At 53.0% G+C, this 19,617-nt stretch overlaps 9 protein-coding genes across 9 annotated transcripts; 5 read left to right on the plus strand and 4 right to left on the minus strand.

Annotated features, from left to right (window-relative positions):
• Window positions 1-490: 490 nt before the first annotated feature.
• A1O1_02227 (uncharacterized protein) lies at window positions 491-2,157 on the plus strand (the record flags this gene model as incomplete). Its single annotated transcript, XM_007723138.1, has 2 exons — window positions 491-550; window positions 610-2,157. The coding sequence occupies 2 exons, from the start codon at window positions 491-493 to the stop codon at window positions 2,155-2,157; spliced, it is 1,608 nt and encodes a 535-aa protein (XP_007721328.1).
• A 1,001-nt stretch (window positions 2,158-3,158) lies between these two features.
• A1O1_02228 (lanosterol synthase) lies at window positions 3,159-5,446 on the minus strand (the record flags this gene model as incomplete). Its single annotated transcript, XM_007723139.1, has 2 exons — window positions 3,159-5,159; window positions 5,213-5,446. The coding sequence occupies 2 exons, from the start codon at window positions 5,444-5,446 to the stop codon at window positions 3,159-3,161; spliced, it is 2,235 nt and encodes a 744-aa protein (XP_007721329.1).
• A 428-nt stretch (window positions 5,447-5,874) lies between these two features.
• A1O1_02229 (uncharacterized protein) lies at window positions 5,875-7,272 on the plus strand (the record flags this gene model as incomplete). The annotated part of the gene is made up of 6 exons (XM_007723140.1): window positions 5,875-6,160; window positions 6,210-6,276; window positions 6,318-6,429; window positions 6,491-6,628; window positions 6,675-6,746; window positions 6,796-7,272. The coding sequence occupies 6 exons, from the start codon at window positions 5,875-5,877 to the stop codon at window positions 7,270-7,272; spliced, it is 1,152 nt and encodes a 383-aa protein (XP_007721330.1).
• A 37-nt stretch (window positions 7,273-7,309) lies between these two features.
• On the minus strand, window positions 7,310-7,867 carry A1O1_02230 (ubiquitin-conjugating enzyme E2-18 kDa; the record flags this gene model as incomplete). Its single annotated transcript, XM_007723141.1, has 2 exons — window positions 7,310-7,563; window positions 7,621-7,867. 2 exons carry the CDS (start codon window positions 7,865-7,867, stop codon window positions 7,310-7,312), a joined length of 501 nt encoding a protein of 166 aa, XP_007721331.1.
• Window positions 7,868-8,218: 351 nt separating this feature from the next.
• Window positions 8,219-9,742, plus strand: A1O1_02231 (uncharacterized protein; the record flags this gene model as incomplete). The annotated part of the gene is made up of 1 exon (XM_007723142.1): window positions 8,219-9,742. The coding sequence occupies one exon, from the start codon at window positions 8,219-8,221 to the stop codon at window positions 9,740-9,742; it is 1,524 nt and encodes a 507-aa protein (XP_007721332.1).
• A 1,087-nt stretch (window positions 9,743-10,829) lies between these two features.
• A1O1_02232 (uncharacterized protein) lies at window positions 10,830-12,355 on the plus strand (the record flags this gene model as incomplete). Its single annotated transcript, XM_007723143.1, has 2 exons — window positions 10,830-10,832; window positions 10,880-12,355. The coding sequence occupies 2 exons, from the start codon at window positions 10,830-10,832 to the stop codon at window positions 12,353-12,355; spliced, it is 1,479 nt and encodes a 492-aa protein (XP_007721333.1).
• Window positions 12,356-13,748: 1,393 nt separating this feature from the next.
• On the minus strand, window positions 13,749-16,568 carry A1O1_02233 (protein sey1; the record flags this gene model as incomplete). The annotated part of the gene is made up of 3 exons (XM_007723144.1): window positions 13,749-14,053; window positions 14,140-16,316; window positions 16,372-16,568. The coding sequence occupies 3 exons, from the start codon at window positions 16,566-16,568 to the stop codon at window positions 13,749-13,751; spliced, it is 2,679 nt and encodes an 892-aa protein (XP_007721334.1).
• A 1,201-nt stretch (window positions 16,569-17,769) lies between these two features.
• On the plus strand, window positions 17,770-18,327 carry A1O1_02234 (uncharacterized protein; the record flags this gene model as incomplete). Its single annotated transcript, XM_007723145.1, has 1 exon — window positions 17,770-18,327. One exon carries the CDS (start codon window positions 17,770-17,772, stop codon window positions 18,325-18,327), a length of 558 nt encoding a protein of 185 aa, XP_007721335.1.
• Window positions 18,328-18,683: 356 nt separating this feature from the next.
• On the minus strand, window positions 18,684-19,440 carry A1O1_02235 (NADH dehydrogenase (ubiquinone) 1 alpha subcomplex 8; the record flags this gene model as incomplete). Its single annotated transcript, XM_007723146.1, has 4 exons — window positions 18,684-18,833; window positions 18,917-19,049; window positions 19,143-19,370; window positions 19,421-19,440. The coding sequence occupies 4 exons, from the start codon at window positions 19,438-19,440 to the stop codon at window positions 18,684-18,686; spliced, it is 531 nt and encodes a 176-aa protein (XP_007721336.1).
• Between the last annotated feature and the right edge of the window lie 177 nt (window positions 19,441-19,617).

Below are 19,617 nucleotides of genomic sequence, written 5' to 3' on the forward strand. Positions count from 1 at the left end.
GATGGCTAGTGAGCGAGACAACGCCGGGCTTGTTGGGCTTCGCCCATCCAACCTATGAGCTGAGATTTACGCTCCAGTCAAGGCTCTTGAGCCTCACAAGAGCCTGGAAAGTTCCGTTAATAAGGCGATCGACTGTATCTTTAGGCTTGACGACTCACAGGGCACGGATCGCGCGGCTTTTCCATGGGTATCTACAGAGTATGTTCACTGGTGTTGAACAACTACAGTAAAACTGCCAGTCTTATACCTTTAGTACCTAACCCAGGCTGTACCTAGTGTCTCTGGGCACTCGTGTCACCCATTTATCCTCCGGCCTCTCCGCTGCCGTTGTTCTGATCTCACTTTTCCACTCGCGCAAGATGTATACTCTTTTGTCTCCCACCCAAAATACTTTCGGTAATTTCTTGCGCCTGAACCTACGGTGATCTTAAACTTCTCTCCCGCCATTGGGTGACAACCCTCGATCGAGACACGGAATGCTCAGCTAGCCATGGTTGGTGTGCCGGGGAAAAGCAAGGGCTGCAATACATGTCGACGTCGAAAGAAAGGTGTATGTAGACCGCCAGCCCAGCTCCATACCCGCTGTCCACCGACTCATATGCTCTCTAGTGTGATCAGAAGCGTCCAATATGCGGCCAGTGTGCCTCCAGTGGCTACACTTGTGGGGGATACAGCCGTGATACGACCTTTATCATCCATCCGGCCAGTAAGGCTGTCCAAAACGCCGTCTTCCTCTCTTATGCAAAGCCTACGCCGGCTGCACTACAGCGTTCCGTCGATCGCGCCGCCGTGGAGTCGCAATGTCGAAGTCTGTTCTGGGACTTGTACATGCCCCAAGGAGATGCATCCTGCCGGGATGCTTTTATCCTGCGCTGTGGTCATCCCATGAACTGGGCGGAGGTCTTCCAGGATATCTCCGACCAAGACCGATCCCTCGAGGAAGCCTTCTCTGCATTGAGTATCTCAAGAGTCGGTCAGGGGAACAAAGATGTTCGCCTCGTGCATGAGAGCGCCAAATTCTACGGCAATGCCCTCAAAGAACTGCAAGGCGCTCTGTTTGATCCGAAGCGGATGTATTCTAACCAGGTTCTGATGGCCTGTATGCTACTGGGCCTGTACGAAGTACTGGAAGGACCTGCTTTCAACTCGCGGAGCTGGATCACCCATGCTAAAGGGGCCGCCCGACTCATTCAACTCCGTGGACCAGAGCGGCATCAAGAGTGGGATGCTCATCACCCCTTTCTGGCTTCCAGGATACCGACCATTTACGCCTCCATACTGCAGAGAAAATCGACTTATTTGGCCACAGAGGAATGGCTCACCGTTCCTTGGGCCACCCAAAAGCACAAGACTTACTTTGACAGGATGGTCGACCTCGCCACCCACGTCCCCAGTATCTTGGAGAAGTTTGATCTCCTCTGCGAAAAGGCAGTCGGCATTGGAGAAGATCTGGTGCAACTCTTACAACAATGTGAGGACCTCCAAACCCGCCTGAACCAGTGGAGGGGCGGCACAAAGACCGGAGCTACTCCACGCTCGGTCAAGCACCAGCCTGCCGACGACGATGGCTATCCGTTTGGGACCGATCTCTGGTTTAAAAATCACTTGTTTGTTCACGCTCGTCTGGTTTACTACACTTGTTCTTTGGCTTTGGCGGAGGTGGTGGAAGATATATTACAAACTTTGGATTTCCAGGCACATCAACTGCCGGACTCCCTTGACCGCAATGGGCTGAAGGAGCTGTGTAATGCAGACCGTTACGCCAACAACATATGCCGCTCAGTCACTTATTGTTTACAACCAGAGATGGGGGCATGGGGAGCAAACATTGTCAACTTCCCAGCCAACCGAGCCCTGGCATATTATCAAACGATGGGGAACACTGCTGCTACTGATTGGCTTTCAAGAGCTTTTCAGACTGCCAAAAGGAGAGGTTTCCATGTCGAAAATGTTTTCACTCAGCTCCTCAGGGCACCTCAAATCAAAGACGCCCCAAGTCGTCTGCTCAAGAGAGAGTCCAGTTCTGAATCGACCACAGACACAACCGATGCAGAACATTCGCCTTCCTCGAGTCAAAGTTGGGGGAGCACGTCAAGCACATTCGTCTATGAAGACCCCTCGAAGGACTACTACGTGGTGACCCCCAACCCGGGCTGAGCATGTATGCATAGCATGCGCTATACTCAATGCCACAGTCTTTGACTGAATGACTGCTGATCGATCAATCCGCGTCATACCATACACAGCGAAGCCAGTCGTACAGATGGCGGATCCTGGCGGAGAGAACGACTTCCAAGGCCTCTCCCCCTGGCAGGCTCTTGCATCGGATAAACTCACCACTCCACCGTACCAGTCCCCATGATTGACAGGACAATTCGTCCTTATTCACAGAACACCTCAGGCCCGGATGAAGGGCTTAGGGGTAGGTACAATCTGCCGACACGAAGATGCAGATTTGCGATACATGATTTGCATCCCCGAGGATGTGATCAAAAACACTGCCACAAGGACTCCAGTGAGCTGCCATCGGACGCCCACCTCACGGGCAGAGTCCCTATTCGAATACTCCATGTCTAACGGTGGCTGTGTTGTGTCTTGGACAGGTCGCCACTACACTGGATTGATGTCGCAAGGTCCGATAGCAGTAAGATGAAGAAGAACAGAATTGAAATGTCCTCCCCTGCAGGCAGGAGAAGGTCTTGAGACACAAGAGACATGGGTCAATCGATCCGTCCAACAGACCGTGCCGCCACTGTTGCGAGTCGACGGGAAAGGGGCGGACAGAGTCAAATGAGGCCAGAGGAAAGCCATGTTTAAGGGGCTTTTACCGGGAGACTATAGTATAGTATCCTGCGACTTCTTTTGAAGGGATTGTTATGGTCTATGCCGCTTCGGCATTTATTTCGGAAATATCTAGATCTACATGGAGGCCTAGAATATGGGGTTACAATGTGCACCTTTGATGCACATCATATGGAACATACCTAAGGGACACAGTGGGTGACAGGTCCAACACTGAACAAACGGAGTGCTCGTAAGGGGACACTGACTACCCACACTGCCTTGCACTATATCATGGTCGCTGTGCAAGCTGTTGTCGCAAAGTACCTGGTTCACGCGCGGGCGTAACCAGGAGCGTGAGAAGAATCTATCGATCTCTAGATCAACATTTCATCTCCCCATCTAGCTTTATACATTCCCATCGCCTTGATGGGGAAATAGAACTTGTAGTTGGGATATGTGATCATGCAGGAGCAATTGAACACGCCCTCGATGGCTTCCTGCAGCCACTCGCCATTGCGTTGCTGGCGGCCCATGACCATAGCCAAAGCTCGGGCGATGGGCTCTTTGTTGGGATAGTGGGCGTACATCAGGGCAATGACGGCCCAGCACGTCTGCACGACCTGAGACCGCTCATGGTCGACCCAGACCTTGAGCTCGGAGGTGCGGTAGCTCTCGCCCCAGCCGCCGTCGGGCATCTGATGGGAGATCAAGAACTCGCATGCCTTTCTGACGCGCGGCGACGAAGCATACGTCTCGCCCACAGACGCCAGTGACTCGAGCGCAAACATGGCGGCATAGGTGAAACAGATTCCCCAGCTTCCATACCATGATCCGTCATCGCGTTGCGCAGCGCGGATATACTGCAGTGCGGTCTCCTTGATGTTCTTGATCTCATGGGCACGATAGTCCGGGTAGAATCTCTGGAAGAGGGACAGCACAGTCACCACCGCGGTCGTACATTCGGGGTAGTCGTATTCGACCATGATGCGGCCAAAGACTTCGGCGGCGTTCAGCAGTTCCAACCATTCGGAGCCGCGCTGGATCTCGTAGCTGGCGAACCCGCCTGTGTGTTTGTTCTGCATGGTCAGCAGGACGTCGATGGCGTCGCGGGTCCGAGATTCATCCAGCAGGGACTTGTATTTGTGTCCGTTCTGCAGAAGAAGCACTACTCGCAAAGCCTCGGCCGTGCAGTCGGACACGGTGTAGCCCTGCAGTTTGGTGCTGAAGGGCCATGCGCCTTTCCGGGCCTGTCGGTAGCAAATCTCTCGGTCAGGCACTTCTTCTCGGATCTGTTCGGCCTCAAGGAACTCCAGTGCTCGGGTCAGCATGGGCTTCCATTTTGGCGAGTCGGCCAGACCAGCCTCGACGCATGCCTGGATAGTAAATGCCGTGTCCCAGACTTGCACGCCGTTGGTGCCATTGGCCAGCATGCCTTCTTTGTTCACCCATAAGTACTCGTCGAGGCGGTAGAGATGGCGCTTGAACGAGTAACTGTCACCGCCCTCCTGTATAAAGCAGCAGATTGCGTTCATGGGGGCGTTCACAGGAGCCAGATCGGCGTAATCCGTGTTGTGGTCTTCGTACTGAACAAGTCGCCAGACCCATGCCTCTGCTCGGTCGACGAGAGTCTTGGTCCTCAATAGCGGGATCCAGACCCAGACCAGGATGACATTGATCAGATTCAGGAGCCAAGATTTCGGGTGGTAGTTGTCCGCAGGGGAGATCGAGTTGCGGTGCGAGTCGAAGTTGATCGTTTCGTACGGCTGCACAAACAATTCTTGCCGTAGCTGTCTGGTAAGTTCATTCTCTGGCATGGTGAATTTCCTGGACCATATGAAGGACATGGGCAAAAAGACCTGGCGCATATGCACCCACCACCTCCAAGGGGCAATTGGGACCCAGTCAGGGAGAAGCCACAACTCTGGTGGCACAGGATTGACAATCTCCCATTGCATAACACCCAGCACGCTGAGCCAGAACTTTGCCCAGTGCGGACCGTTGACTGCACCTCCGAGTTCATGCAACTTCCCTCTTGCCTTGACCATCCGTGGGTCCTCCTCGCTGGCTCCTAATATTCTGAGGATTGTATAGTTCATTGCAGTGCCGAAGACCGAACTGTTCCCTTCGACATGAAGACCCCAACCACCATCTTTATTTTGCCTCGCGAAGAGGTAGTTTCTGATCTCTATACGATATTCAGGGGGGATTGGTGTCCCTGTTGCGTACCAGCAAATGACGATACCGGGCAGGAGGAACAGTGGGCCGCCATATTCGCATGCCCAGTTCCCCGGAGGCAATTGGAGTTTGGAATAGAATGTCAGGCAGTTGTCTATCGACTCCGAGGGTCTGGACGCAGGAGGCAGCTCAGGGAGATTCTAAGGCAGATTAGCCCGCACTCTTGTTCAGAACTTCGACGTGAAACCCCTACTGTTGGTAAACCCAGGAAGTATTTGTCGGCGGTGGTTTGTGGCCATTCTTCGATTTCCTTGTCCGTTTTTAAATAGTGCCATGTCTGGCGGCCTGATTCAGCAGCCAGTCTCCATCTGGACCGGTCAGTTCTTTCGCTGCTGGGATCTAAGCGGTGCGCATGGGCTGTTCCATTGGCGTGGCCGTTTGTGAGACCCTCGATGGGCTTCTCGGTCAACTGCCGCGTGCGAACCATTTCTAGGACAAAGATATTTCGTGCACCAGAGAGGGCATGGCCGAGAATGTAGGTATTGCACTGAGCGAGCGTGGGGAAAATGCTGGTAGGGTTCGAAGGTGACTATAGGTACGTAGGCGAACACTTCGTGTTCAGGTACAGCGACGATGCTGGTAATCTGGCGCCACTCGGAGCGTGAGAATCCCTCAACTAGCGAGGAGGATGCAAACAATTCTGGACGCCAGGGACGCAGGCATTCGGATTGGCGGGCTTGAGAGGCTCCCTAGGCTGCTCCAAGTAGTGGGGAGATGGATCTGCCAACCCCGGTAGATCTCCGACCTTTGTATACATTCATCCCCTGTCCATCTTGGCCGGAGGTTGTACTTCGATACCTATCCAGGGATTTCATATTTGATTCCTGATAGAAGCCGGCCCGCCCATAGCTGAGAATGCAGCGCCAACCGTGTCATGAACGCAGAACCTCAACCGCTGAACGACCTGCGGTTTCCGCAGAGAATCAGAGAGTCCTCAATTACATCGAGAACAGCTTCAACAGCATTCTACGTGAAATCAGACTCCGGCCGCCCGGCAAACCTGTCCTCGTGCTAAAGAGGATCGTTGCGGTCAAGCCATACTATGACAATGACGATCTCCAGCGAGTGAAATGTGACATCGAGAGCCGCGAGGTCCGTTACCATTTCCCAGGGAAGAACGAAGATGAGGCATGGAGGTTTAGTACACAAAGACAGCTGTAGGTTTGTCTCCCCATCCTGACCGCTTGCAGCTTGTGTCGGTCGGATATTGGGAGAGATACACACTGCCATCAGGCAAGGCATCACTGTCACCAAGAGGTAGGAAACCACAACAGAAGCAGATTGATGTCTCATTGAAGCAGAGATATCTATTATCACGACCCGGCGCTATTCAAGCAGCAAGAGACCGTGGATCGATATCTGGACGACATCGCATACACATGTCGAGTCACCAGAAGAGACTTGAACGTGGTGAGTCTCCTTTCAGGTCATCAGCATCAAGTCCATGCACTCACTCATCGGGTGTGATCAGAGCGCTAGCCCCAAAGGCCTCATCGCCGGACTTCAGCCCACACTCCCAGGACAGCGAGAAGCAATTCATATCCCTGATGATCGAACCACGTTGCCCGGAATCTCGCACATCCGATGGATTCTCGTCATCGAGAAAGAGGTTCGTCAGGAGTGCGTGGTTCTAGACATTATGCTGAGAAACGTAGGCCACGTTCAGATCTCTGGTAGAAATGGGACTCCATCAGCACTCAAAATTTGAGCCCGGATTGCTTGTAACGGTATATCCCCCTCTGAATGCTAGGACGTTCTCTGCTGACTGCACCATAGGCCAAAGGGTACCCCGATGTTGCAACTCGCTACTTCTTGCGCTTTGTCCTTGACCACGCTCACCCACCGATCCCGATATTTGGGTTGTTTGATTGGGATCCAGATGGGATCCAGATCCTGAAATGCTACCTGTATGGATCAAAAAATCTTGCGCAAGAACACGCCTCCATAATTCCAGAGATGGTCTGGATCGGGCTCAAAGCCGAAGATATCCACGCATCCGGACCCGCCCATGGCGTTTTATTGCCTCTATCGATGCGGGATAGAGCACTTGCGGTGTCCATGTTAGGCAGCGCGGAGTGGCGTGATGGAGAGGGCGAGGTACTGTCAGGTCTGCAGGAGTGTACTGCTCAGCTCCAGCGAATGCTAAAGTTGGGCCGAAAGGCTGAGATCCAGATACTAGACCATGGAGAGGGCGGGCTTGAACGATGGTTGATCACAAAGCTGAGAGATGGCGTGGAGCACTTGAGTGTGTAACTGAAATGGTTGATGCTGAAGTCATGATATTCGGAGCTCATAGACCCAGTGACCGTCTGACTCCTTCTCGGACCTTCTTCTCAAAGTCTGACCGTCTTTCTCTCCACATCTTCGCAGCCTCCACGTTCGCAGGACTTTCATCGTTGGGCTCAGCCAACATGGACATGACAGATATCAGGATTTTCTCCACACTTTGAATAGGTGACCATCGCTCAGAAGCGCTCTCATAGTGATTTGGGTCGTCTCCGGGCGGGTGCAGAATGGATATGCAGACTTCGCCGTTGGTGTATACTGCAAGAAAGAAGAGGTTAGTTCCACGAAATCGCCAGGCAGATAGGGAGGCCATACCGTTCGGATGCCAGATTTCACCTAGGAACTTCATCTTGGGAGGGTTGAGGGGGTAATCCCTGGGGAACCTGAGTTCTGCAGGGAAGATACCGCCCTCGTAGGGGGTTCCTTCCGGTCCCTGAATCAAAGCCTCCCAAATGAAGAGGTCATCCTCGTTCAGAGGTCCTGCGGAAATTCCATCTACCGGGTTCGTTAGGAGTGACTTGTACTCCTGGAACAGGCGCTTTGATGCTACGTTTGAGCCCATACTGAAGTTTCAAAGTAGTAGACAGGAAGATATCGAAGGGGGGGCACGATGCGACGATGGGTTGGTGAGGATGTATGGAGAATGTATAGAAAATGAATTGCAGAGTAGCACAGACACTGACAGCAGAAGTGACATGGATGACGCTATCTGTCTCCGGTATGGAGAAAGTGTCAGCTCCGATAACGCCACGGTTGCTGTGCAGACGCCGATATGACAAGGCGTCGCTCTTCGTCCCTGACGATCGATCATATATACCTGCCCTTGCTACAGCGACTCGGAACGTTAGACAGTTTCCTCTAGGATTCAGCCGTACACTCCTTTTGAACTTGTTGTCATCTGTCAGACTTCACCATGGTTCGCAAAACATCCTCCGGGTTCTTCACATCCATCCACGAAGACCTGCCTCTTCATGTATCTCGGGGCTACGATCGCATGGTCCAGCACACGGCATACGCCCCGACTCCACGAGATCCCATCCCTCAGAAGACATTCTCGCCAGAGAAATATACACAACCATATCTTGATTTCATGACGAACAACCCTACCATCTTTCATGCTGTCGCCGCGTTCACTGCGCAGTTGGAGAAGGCCGGGTATGAATACCTGTCTGAGAGGACGCAGTGGAAGATTCAGCCGGGAGGGAAATACTACACCAAGCGCAACGGCAGTGCGTTCATTGCGTTTGCCGTAGGAAAAGACTACAAACCAGGGAACGGTGTTGGGATAGTCGCTGGCCATATCGATGCTCTCACGGCGAAGCTGAAGCCTGTCCCAAAACTAGCCACTAAAGCTGGGTACATCCAATTGGGGGTAGCTCCCTATGCTGGAGGGTTGAATTCAACCTGGTGGGACCGAGACCTAGGCATTGGCGGCAGGGTACTTGTGAAAACCAAGGACGGCAAGATAGAGGAACGACTGGTGAAGCTGGATTGGCCCATTGCGAGGATCCCCACGCTTGCACCGCATTTCGGCGCTGCTGCTCAAGGGCCATTTAACCTGGAGACAAACATGGTGCCCATCATCGGACTCGACAACTCAGACATCACCGGACAAAAGCAAAGTACCTTAAATCTGCCAGCGGGCACCTTCGTGTCAACCCAGCCGGAGAGACTGGTACGAGCAATCGCTGGTCAGTTGGGGGTGGAAGACTACACATCCATCGTCAACTGGGAACTTGAGCTCTTCGATATCCAGCCCGCGCAGGTCGGTGGGCTTGACAAGGAATTCATCTTTGCTGGCAGGATCGACGACAAGTTGTGCTGCTTTGCGGCGATCGAAGCACTGCTGGCCTCGTCCGATGATGCGTCCCCGGGCATCATCAAGATGGTGGGATGTTTCGATGACGAAGAGATCGGAAGTTACCTTCGGCAAGGTGCTCGAAGCAACTTCATGTCTAGCGTGATCGAGAGGATATGCGAGGCTTCGTCCGACCATTGTGGCCCGAACCTGATCAGTCAGACCCTGGCAAATTCGTTCCTGGTATCATCCGATGTCATTCACGCCGTCAACCCGAACTTCCTGGGAGCATATCTTGAGAATCATTCCCCCCGACTCAATGTGGGCGTGACAGTATCCGCGGATAGCAACGGACATATGACCACGGATTCAGTGTCCACGGCGCTGCTGTCTCGAGTCGCGGAGAAGTGTGGTAGCACCCTGCAGGTATTCCAGATACGAAATGACAGCCGCAGTGGTGGAACCATTGGACCGATGACAAGTTCCAAACTGGGTTGCCGTGCCATCGACTGTGGCATTCCTCAATTGAGCATGCACTCTATCCGAGCCACGACCGGATCACTCGATCCTGGCCTCGGTGTGAAACTGTACAAGGGCTTTTTCGACTACTTCGAACAGGTGGACACGGAGTTTCAGTAGATCGGGAACGAGTTTGAGGGTTGGAGTCGAGGTCCAGGAGAGCAAGCAATGTTGTGACCACGTAGGTGAGTATATGTGTACCTATTACAGTGTCCTACTAGTATATCTCAGAATGCAGCTATTCCATTCGTGCTCAGCTTTTCCAATATCCAACTCAACCTGAACCCGAACTGAACCTCTCCTCGTGTCACAGAGATACGTGACCCTTTCGCCATCGTTGCACCCCGTGCCCATCTTCATATTGACTCTCGCATCAGACAGCCTGGAAAGTCTGGGGTCCTAATAACAGGAAGAGTCGCACCTGGATAACCAGAACCCAACATGATGACGGTTTCAACCCTTGATACTGCACCGCTGAGATCTTTTCTGCCTTCGGAGACGCCGGACCCGATCTCACATCTCAAATAGGCGCCCGTCACAGGTCGGAGGAGACTTTATCATCGTGGCTCGTGTCCTTCTCATGAGCCTTGCATGACCTAGAGGAGGGATCAACGGGGCCGTGAACTGCGGCGCCAACAATACACAAATGACATTTCTTTGGCAGACTTGACTGTTCCTCCACCAAGTTTTCCACTGTTGTCGATGTCTGGATGTTCTCTTCTTGTGACTATGGCCCTTCGTTGCGGCAGACTCCAACGAGTACGTGATTGTTTAAAACGAAAGCCGACTTCCTTGTCGTCAAGGAATGGTGGGTGTGAATATGTGTTGTCTGTTCGCACGCTCTCATGTTTCGTCTTCTTTTTCACACAACGGTCCGTTTATGGCAAAGAGACACTTGCCGTGCCATGTGCCTGACAGCTGCTGTGCAGCCCACGGTTGATGTGGGTGCAAGTATGGCAAGTTCGAGGCTCAAAGAGGGAGTGTCCAACCTTGAACAACTGACCGCCTCTGCTTCTTCTGACGGGCGGGCGACACAGGTTCAATGAGATCTCTGTTTGAAACAGTCAAAATCATGCTGAGCATTTTGTGACGCGTCCAACTCTCGCAACTTTGCTCCCACCAAAACAGAGACCAAAAGATCTGCTCACGCGCCATCGATCAAACCAAGTTGTCCCATCAAAGCGCAACAACAATACCGATCTAAAAGATGGTAAGACAGCTCATACCTCTCATGGCGACATTCTGACACGGTAATAGGGGTCTCTCTTGAAACTCGCGTCGTTCCTGACGATCTTCGTTCTCGCTCTCGGGACCTCTGTCGCAGTCTGTGGCGCCGCATACACTGTCCGCGACGGGGACACTGCCTGTGAGATCGCTGTACACTGTGGTGTCGAGCTGCGCAACCTACTAGAAGCCAACCCGAACATCAGCTCATGGAATAGCTTGCAGAAGGCACAGGTCATTCAACTTCCATCAACCGCGTCCTGTGGCTCCTGCTCGACCTGTGCGCAGGCAAATCCGACAGACAGCGTCAAGACGGCCCCTGTCACAGCCACTGCACCTGCTGCAACAGCGACCACAATGACGGGCAAAGCATACACTGTGGTGGCCGGCGACACGGCTTGGAACATCGCAGCACGGTTTGGGGTCTCTTTGGAAGCTTTGGAGGCTGCGAATCCCGACAAGGTGGCCAACTGGGATCTCCTACAAATCGGGTTCACTCTGAACATCCCTTCACCCACCGTCGCGACACCTCCGTCAATGGCTACTACTACTACTTCTGGAATCGTTCCGGCACCAACTCTGCAGTATCCTCCATCCACATACTCGACTCCGACATTGCCTCAACCGACACCAACCAGCGCGTCTGTATGGACTGTTTCGTCAGGCGACACAGGTAACGGCATTGCTTCCGGCGTCAGCGTCCCATTCTCGGACATATCTACCGCCAACCCTACAGTGGTCTGGACGCAACTGACTCCTGGGCAAACCATCATCATCCCGCCCGCGCCCACAGGTCTTTCCCAGGTGACAGGTGCTGCGGCCGTTCACGACGTGGACACGACCGAAGGAGTGTTGACACCGAAGGATACCTACACGTTCTATTCAGGAGATGGTTCCTCCGCAGCCGGTTGGCCGCAGGTCTCCGACTGGCTTGCCTTTGATGCCATGTTTGACCACCTCAAGCCTTACATGGGGCAGAATTGTATCAGCAATGTCCCGGGGAACTCGCCTGACGAAACGGAACAAGTGCGTGATGCTGTCCTCAGCGTGGCGAACCAGACTTACATGGATCCACGGTTCATGCTCGCCGTCGTCATGCAGGAATCCAATGGGTGTGTGAGGGTGGTCACCACCGTCGGAGGCAACAGCAATCCCGGCCTTATGCAGAGTTTCAAGGGCAAAGGTTCTTGCAATCTTGGTGGCCAGGTCTTGTCTCCTTGTCCAGGCAACGTTATTCATCAGATGATTGTGGACGGCACGGCAGCCCCTGTCGATGGCATTACTCTGGTCAAAGCCCTCAACCAAGCAACCAGTCTTGGGGTCGCCGATTTGGCCCAAGCCTTTTATCGCGCTGCAAGACTCTACAACTCGGGTGCGAGCAGTTTGCCAACCAACGGGGATCTGGGAGGGGCGCCAGGAGCCACTTTGTGCTATTCGAGTGACATCGCAAATCGCCTCATGGGCTGGTTCGACGGGCCAACCGCTTGTCACTTGGATGCGAGGGCGTGAGTGACTTGCCAGTCGATACTTGCACTCCGGTCAACACTCTGATCAGACGCTGGCAGCCTCAAGACTAGGATACATCCATTGGCGATAACTCAGGGTACTCATGAGACAGGATGGAGCTTGGAATCAATATCCAACTTTGCAGCATTAGCCAATGAATTGCGGGTCAACCTGCTCACAGTTCCAAAATTGTAAACGACCTGTCCAGATCGTAGCAATTGACCCGTTACACGTAATCCCTGCACCGTTCGAAGGAGAAACGCAGGTGAATAAAGTCATTGACTTGTCCATGGCAATGGAGTGAAACACTACTCTTGCTAGAACAGGATAACTACGCGCTGAACGGAGCAATAGTGAAGGCGGGAAACTCGCTGCTCACCCTGAACCTGTCACCCGGTGAAGAGAAGGGTCTCGTCGTGCGCCATGCGCCACAAGGGACGAGCAAATAATGAACATCAAAGGAGTTGCATGGGACAATGTTTTGCATCGTCTGTAGATCTAGGAAATACCTACTACTTACCTACTTACCTTAGTAGGGATGAAAACCCAATGATACATAATACCAGGCCAGAAGTGGATAAGGAGACCTCAGCCTTGCGGAACCCCCTGCCAAGAACTCTTAATGAGTCGATCACTGCATGAACTGGTAGTGATGCTGACCGCTACAGGAATGGGAGCTGAACGCACGAAACACTCCTCCGCTTGAAGGTCTATTCAATGCCGGTTCATTCGCTCTACCCGCCGGCAGAGTCGACGACGGAACACAGTTGAGCGAGAGAGAGATTGCGATCCAGCCAGCAAATGAAGAACTACTAGTAGTACATTATATGATCAGCGCAGAGTAGAGTAGAGGACGACAAGAGATGAGAGATGAGCGAGCGAAGAGGCGGTATTGGGATTCTTGCGAGAGTGAGAGGTTAGCTCTTAGGTATCTATGCAAGAAAATCTCCCGATTTCTCCAAGCACTGTCTTCCCGTCGTGTCTTCTTCGTGTCCTTCGAGTCTGTCCAAATCCATCGTCTCACCATTGCACCCCGAACCACTTAAGTGGCAGTCTCGAACACGACAAAATAGGGGATCCGGACAAGGACAAGGACAAGGACAGTGACAGCGTCGCTCCAAAACCCGTGCTGAAGACTCGAACTCGCTCAAAAGCTAGCTAGCTCGCTTGCCGGCCGAACAACTCCTTTCCAAGCCTTCCGCGCACGCAATGAATGCCAGGAAAAGAAGAAGACCTGTCTGTGTCCTCTGAATGATAGTTCTCGGCCATCAAAATCGTAATAATAACGTGTGTCGATAAGGGATGATGTGGATGGAACGTTAGTAAACACTGTGAAGACTGCCTGAAAGGCCTCGCTTTTCCGCTTTTTGGCTTTGGCGCCAAAGCCAAACAACCGCTAGATCTCGTCGATGTCTTCTCCTCCAGAATCCTCGGCTCCGCCATTTCTGGACTGAGAGGCTTTGACCGAGCTCATGCTCTTCATTTCGTATTCTTCGTTGCCCGTCGTCATTGCCATGGCATGTCGTGCACGCGGACTTTCCTCCAAAAACTCGCGCAGGCGTTTCTTGCCTTCTTCCAGGGCTTGCTGGGATGCCGCGTTGGCCATCTTAAACATCGGGCCCCAGAGATTGAGGGTGTACGTGACGTAGGCGCCGATGGCGAGAACGATCAAGAACATGAAGTAGACGGGGTTTCGGAGCACTGAAAGGAGACGAATGTGGTTAGCAATTTTTGGCGTGGTAAAGGACTTGTGTTGGGCTGTGCTGTCCTCCAAGAGTTGAACTTACCGGCTACAATCTCATTCCAGCCCAGGGCGAGCAGTAGGCCGTAGAAATACAGAGGCACCTGGGTCATGCCGCCAATCGCACTACGTTTGGCTTCCACATAGACGCCGTCGGCCGCCTTCTTGAATCGGACTGTCAGATCTTGCCGCTTGGCTTCGTTGAGAATCGTCGTTTCTTCCTCCAAGCTTTTTCCTTCGTCCTCGTCCACGCCGCCGATGGGAGTCAGATCTTCCTCATCCGCCGGGGTGACTGCGGCCGGCGCAGGTCCGATCCATCGATCAAGGGGAGGGGGGCTTCCGGTATCCGAAAGCCGGAACCGGGCAAGCAGAGGGATCAGTGTCAATGTGCTTTCTCGGGCCTTGGTGTAAATGCCCTCAATGTCGTCCGTTGGCCGCCATATTCTGGGGACACCGGCTTCATCGTATCTGAATTTGTCCTCGAAATTTTCTCGAAGTTTCAACAAGAGGTTGCCTTCCATCATTTCTTCTTCAATCTTGGAGCGTAGGACGCCCCAGGATTTTCTTCTTAGTCGCCAGATGCCCACCTCGACCTCTTCCGCGCTCGCATCAAAGGACGCGGCGCGATCAGCAAAGCGCTTCTCGGCTTCTTCGACCGTGGAGGTGAACAAATTCCAAATGCGGTCCCAGATATCTCGCTCTGACGGCTTGTCCCCGGTCTCAGGAGCTCCGGAACCACTGCGACCAGATCCCAGCGCATTGAATTCCACACCGATACTGTCGCTGAGTTTGCTTCGGACCCATCTCTCCACTCTCGTGGCTAGACGGCGCATCTCGTCACGACGCAGCTGTCCAGAAATCTTGTCAAGATCCTTCTGAAATAGCGTCATTTCCTGCTTGTAGTTGGACCACGACAAGCCCTGGATAACAGCCTCCTTGGCATGAGACTCGAATCTCTGAAGCGCAACCTCTTTCTGCTCCTTCACAATTTCGGCGAAGTCATATGACGCCCCTTTCTTTTGTCCAGCTTTGACTGCAGCGCTGACGGCATCGGAAAACTGCTGGACGCCATCCTTGTGCGCCGCATTGAGCTGCCCGGCGAAGAGTGCTTTGAGTCGGGTATCAATCTTGCTTTCCAACTCGGTCCGTTTCCGCTGATAGACCGCCTTATGATATCTGCTCGCTTCCGTCTCGAAGTTTTTGACAGCTTCATTCCGGGCTGCTTTCATTGCAGCGCCCAGTCCAGGAATTACCTCCGGCTTGCCCGTTCTGGCAGCATCGCCTTGTTGGGCTTCCAAAGGATTTATGGCGACATCAAAGTCGACCATCACCTCCCTCATAATCTCGTCACAACGAAACTGGGCCAGGAGTTCTTGCTGAGTTGGAAGATCCAGGTCCTTGTTATTGACAATTTGGTCCCATATACCCTCGGCATAGTGAGAGAAGCCATCTGCCGGGATCCTGCGATGATATTCGGGCAAGAAAACACCACCCTCGAATTCCCCGAGCAACGCATCCCTCCGTGGATCGCGGCGACTTTCATTGAACCGCGTTGCCATCTTCGCGACCTCTGCTTTGAACTGTTCTGGCTGATACAACTTGTGCGGCAGAGCCGTGAATGCGAAATCGAAATAATCATCAATGCTGCTCTTTTCGAGTCCAGGCGGTTTCGACAAGCTCGACCATATGCGACCCATATCCTGCATCAAAGTATTCCGGAGATTCTGCAGAGGCGTAGTTCCCAGAAAGTCTCGAATGACAAAGTATAACAGGCTGCGGGACGTCGACTTCCTGTCTTTCAGGAAGAGTTGTAGGTTCACTTCGAACACGGTTTTCAGTAGTCCCATGTTCGCGCCTTGGTACAGGCCGACCTGATGCTCCCAGATATTGACCATCAGCACTTCACTCGTCGCTAAAGCGAACAGCGAACTCTTTCGTTCAAAATCTTGGTCCTCCCCTCTTTCACGGCCATCTGTACCCTCGACATCCATGACCAAGATGTTGTCTGCCATCTTGGTCGAGGTCGATTTATTCTTTGCCAACCAGATTCCCTTGGTCGTTTGTCTCCTTTCAGTTTCGGCCATGACAGAGAAATCGGTCTTGAAGAGGGCATTGAGAAGGGTGGACTTGCCGGTCGACTGCGAACCGAACACGGAAATGAGATGGTAATTGAAGCCGGCGTGGGATACTCCTGTGTAATTGAGATATTTCGCGAGATCGGCACTGAGATAGTCAGCCACAAATCATGTCCGCATGGATATCACAAGGTGGTGCGCACTTGAACTCTTTGTTCTCGTCAATAACCTGCACCCCATTTTCAAAGTTGGCGTCTCCGTTCTGCCCGACGGAGGCGAAATGGCCATTGACCGCCATTTTGTCCGGAGCAGTATAGGCTCGAGTCCCAGCGAAAGGTCGGGCTGGAGAGATAGAGGAGGTCAATGACGACTCCGGCGGCGAGAGACTTGAGTGCGCCATGATGGCGGTAAAGGGTGGGTGATATATACGAGGCACCCCTGCCGAAGGAGCCAAGGGTAAGGTATGTGCTAATGGATCACTGGCATGGAAAGGATAGAGTGCATCACCTGGACATGGACGCTGACAAGCGAAGGGGGTGTGCAGTGCAGTGCTGGTCAAAGGATGTGTGATGCAGTGGATGGCTTGATGAGCTCAAGGGCTTGTGGACAAGTGCAATATCTGGCCAGTCGTGGTGACGTCCCGAACCTGTTTTCGTGTCAACGCTTGAGGTTACAGGGGCACGTTTAGGGGCGATTTAGGGGGGCTGCTTTAACTGGCGGATTGTAATGGTACTGTAATATTACCGGTCATCTTGTGGTCGGCAGACCTTCTCCAGTCTGCTTCAGTGGCTGTACTAGTAGACAAGGTTAATATAGTTGTGGGCTAGCGAGTCTTTCGGCCACTGCTCGATCCGTCCCTCAGACTCCAGTCTCCGCCTGCCAGTGACAGTGACAGTGTGGGGGTCATAATCGTCCTTACAAATATCTTAAAACTTCGTCAGGATTTGATATTCAGCCTTGTCCCTACTTTGTATACCGCGTGATGATCCAAACAGCTTGACCTTGGTCATGTCTCGCGCTGGGAGCCGCGGCTTGCCGGCCTCCCTTTTAATAGGTGAGATGCGTCAGTGGTATTAGTCGCACCCATAAGCGTGTCAACGGCACGACTGGAATCAAGGGGTTGAGACCGTCGACGGGGCTGTTCATCCGTGTGCCATATATATATAGCTGATTGCTCAGTTCACTACCTGGAGGTTCCCGTGCAGTTTGTCCCTGTGGAGATTGGGAGCGCGACATTACAACAAAGATTAGGCTACGAGGCTGGGCGCGGCTGATGCGATTGAGAAGAGTGCAAAGCCGCGCAGCCGGCTGTTGTCGATTGCACAGCATGACATCGTCGGTCCTATTCAACGACCTCATGACCCTGTCGGCGTTGTTCAACGCTTTTTCCCACCACAGAAAAAACGCCGTTGCCTCTTGACCAGAGGGTTTCTTTGGCATCTCAACTTGACCCCTTTGGCTACCGACCATCAAACCTCGTCATCAGAGCACAGAGAGGCTATTCATCATCGTTCTGAGACTCGATCTTGCCAGAACTCAACCACAAAGTCCACTTTCCACATTCAATCATCTTTCGAGGCGACTTGCAGCCGGCTGAAACCATGTGTCCGGCCAAGACGAAGAAAAGCCGAGCCAAAGCCTCCAAGCCTCCGACCCAAAAGACCATCGACTGCCCGGATTGTGGAGAGGCAATCATCGTCCCCAAGAAATGCAAGCACGGCAAGAATCTGATCAAATGCCAAGGCACCGGCTGCTCCACGGCTCACATCACGGAGCACAACAAACAGTGCCAGCCTGAGTTCCCAAGAGAATGGATCAAGGAGGCCACCGAACAGACGAACGCAGCTGCCACAGAGCGGGACATCCGGATCCTCCTCATCCTGCAGGAAATCAAGAACGTGGAGAAGATGAGAGGCAGGAAGATGAAGTATCTGAATGGCTTGCCAAAGGCCGACTTCCTCGAGAGCCTGAGGACAATGGGCTTGGAGCAGGCAAGATTGGTGGCTCAGAAGTTGAAGGCCGTGGCAGAAGGCACCCTCGATCTGGACGCGGCCATGTACGATGACGAGGAGAGCGAACCCGACAGTGCCGCATGCCAGACACCGCCCGAAGAAGAAGAAACCTGCAAGAAGGCCGAGGAAGACAATGCACGAGGCTGATGGGAACCGATAACAAGTCAAGGCATGGGCAATTGCAACCAGCCATGATATCTCACTTACTCCACGGCACTTGACTGGCAAGCGTGGCATCATAGCATGGAACAATTGAGGCACTATGAGATCTGCAGGCCTATCCGAGAGGTCCTCGTCAGTTCGGGGCCGGCTGCCGCGCCATAGATGCCTGGGCTAGATTATGTACACTGTCCACTACCGTTCGATCATGCCATTTCTGTCTCTGTTGACGCCGTCAAAATACTGTTAGAGCACAGCAACACCGTCTCAAGAGGTCTTGATGCATCTACCGCCCCAGTCAAGCTTTGCAAGAGCCCTCGTGCAGAATGTTATGTGGTATATGTTCATGAAGGCTGCTTGGCTCCGTCCTTTCTGATGCCCACATCCTTCTCCCATGGATAGACAACTGTCCTAGAATCGGCAAAGAGCTGTTTATCTCGAAGATGAATCGGGGTCTGGCCCTCCGGTGTCTCTGGGATCGTCTTTTGCAGACCCTGTAGTTGACACGACGAATATCAGTTATCCATCCAATATCGATCGCTCCTCAAAGAAGAAGTCAAGTTCGGATCCAACGTACAATCTTCTGGAACACGCATCTGTTCATCACCCTCTCGGGCCGTCGACATTGCCATAATTGGTGGTTGTTGTTCTCCAGACACATCCAGTGCGCCCGAAACTCTTCGAGACAGTTCTTGTTGATGTCCGCCAACCTAGAAGCTCCGGAGTGCCATTAGCCACCACATCCACACCGTAGACTCGCACGCTGTTTCCGCCTCGGTCCATCGTTGCAGGGTAATACTGACACGCTCGCCGCACATCTCGTCACTTTCCTCCCTTCTTTCATGCAGTCCAGCTCTCCTCGACCGTAGGACTCGGTCTTGCATTGCATATAATCGTCGTTGTAGGCGCGGCATCGGTCACCAATGAAGAAAGACGCACTTAATAACGGCGCCGAGCTGGCTCCGATCTCTGTGACTTTTGGGATGTGGTCGGGCATGGGCGTCGTGTCGACGAAGGCATCGGTGGTGAATCTGCAGCCATGTCAGGCAATTTGAGCTTTGTTCTCCGTAAGTCTCCCTACCTCGCTTCGCGGTTCGCCATGGTTGCAAAGATTGGCCCTCGCCGAGTCGAGCAATTGGACCTGCAATCACTAGAAGTAATGTACGGTTCAATGGCACCACGTCTTGGGATAGCATCACAACTGACTGCAGTCGACGGCCGCGGGAGCTTCAATGCCAAGGACGTTGCCCCTTTCGGCAGCTCGGTGACGCCGCCTTT

Source organism: Capronia coronata (genome assembly GCF_000585585.1).
Source record: "Capronia coronata CBS 617.96 chromosome Unknown acBCG-supercont1.2, whole genome shotgun sequence".
Classification (NCBI taxonomy): Eukaryota; Fungi; Ascomycota; class Eurotiomycetes; order Chaetothyriales; family Herpotrichiellaceae; genus Capronia; species Capronia coronata.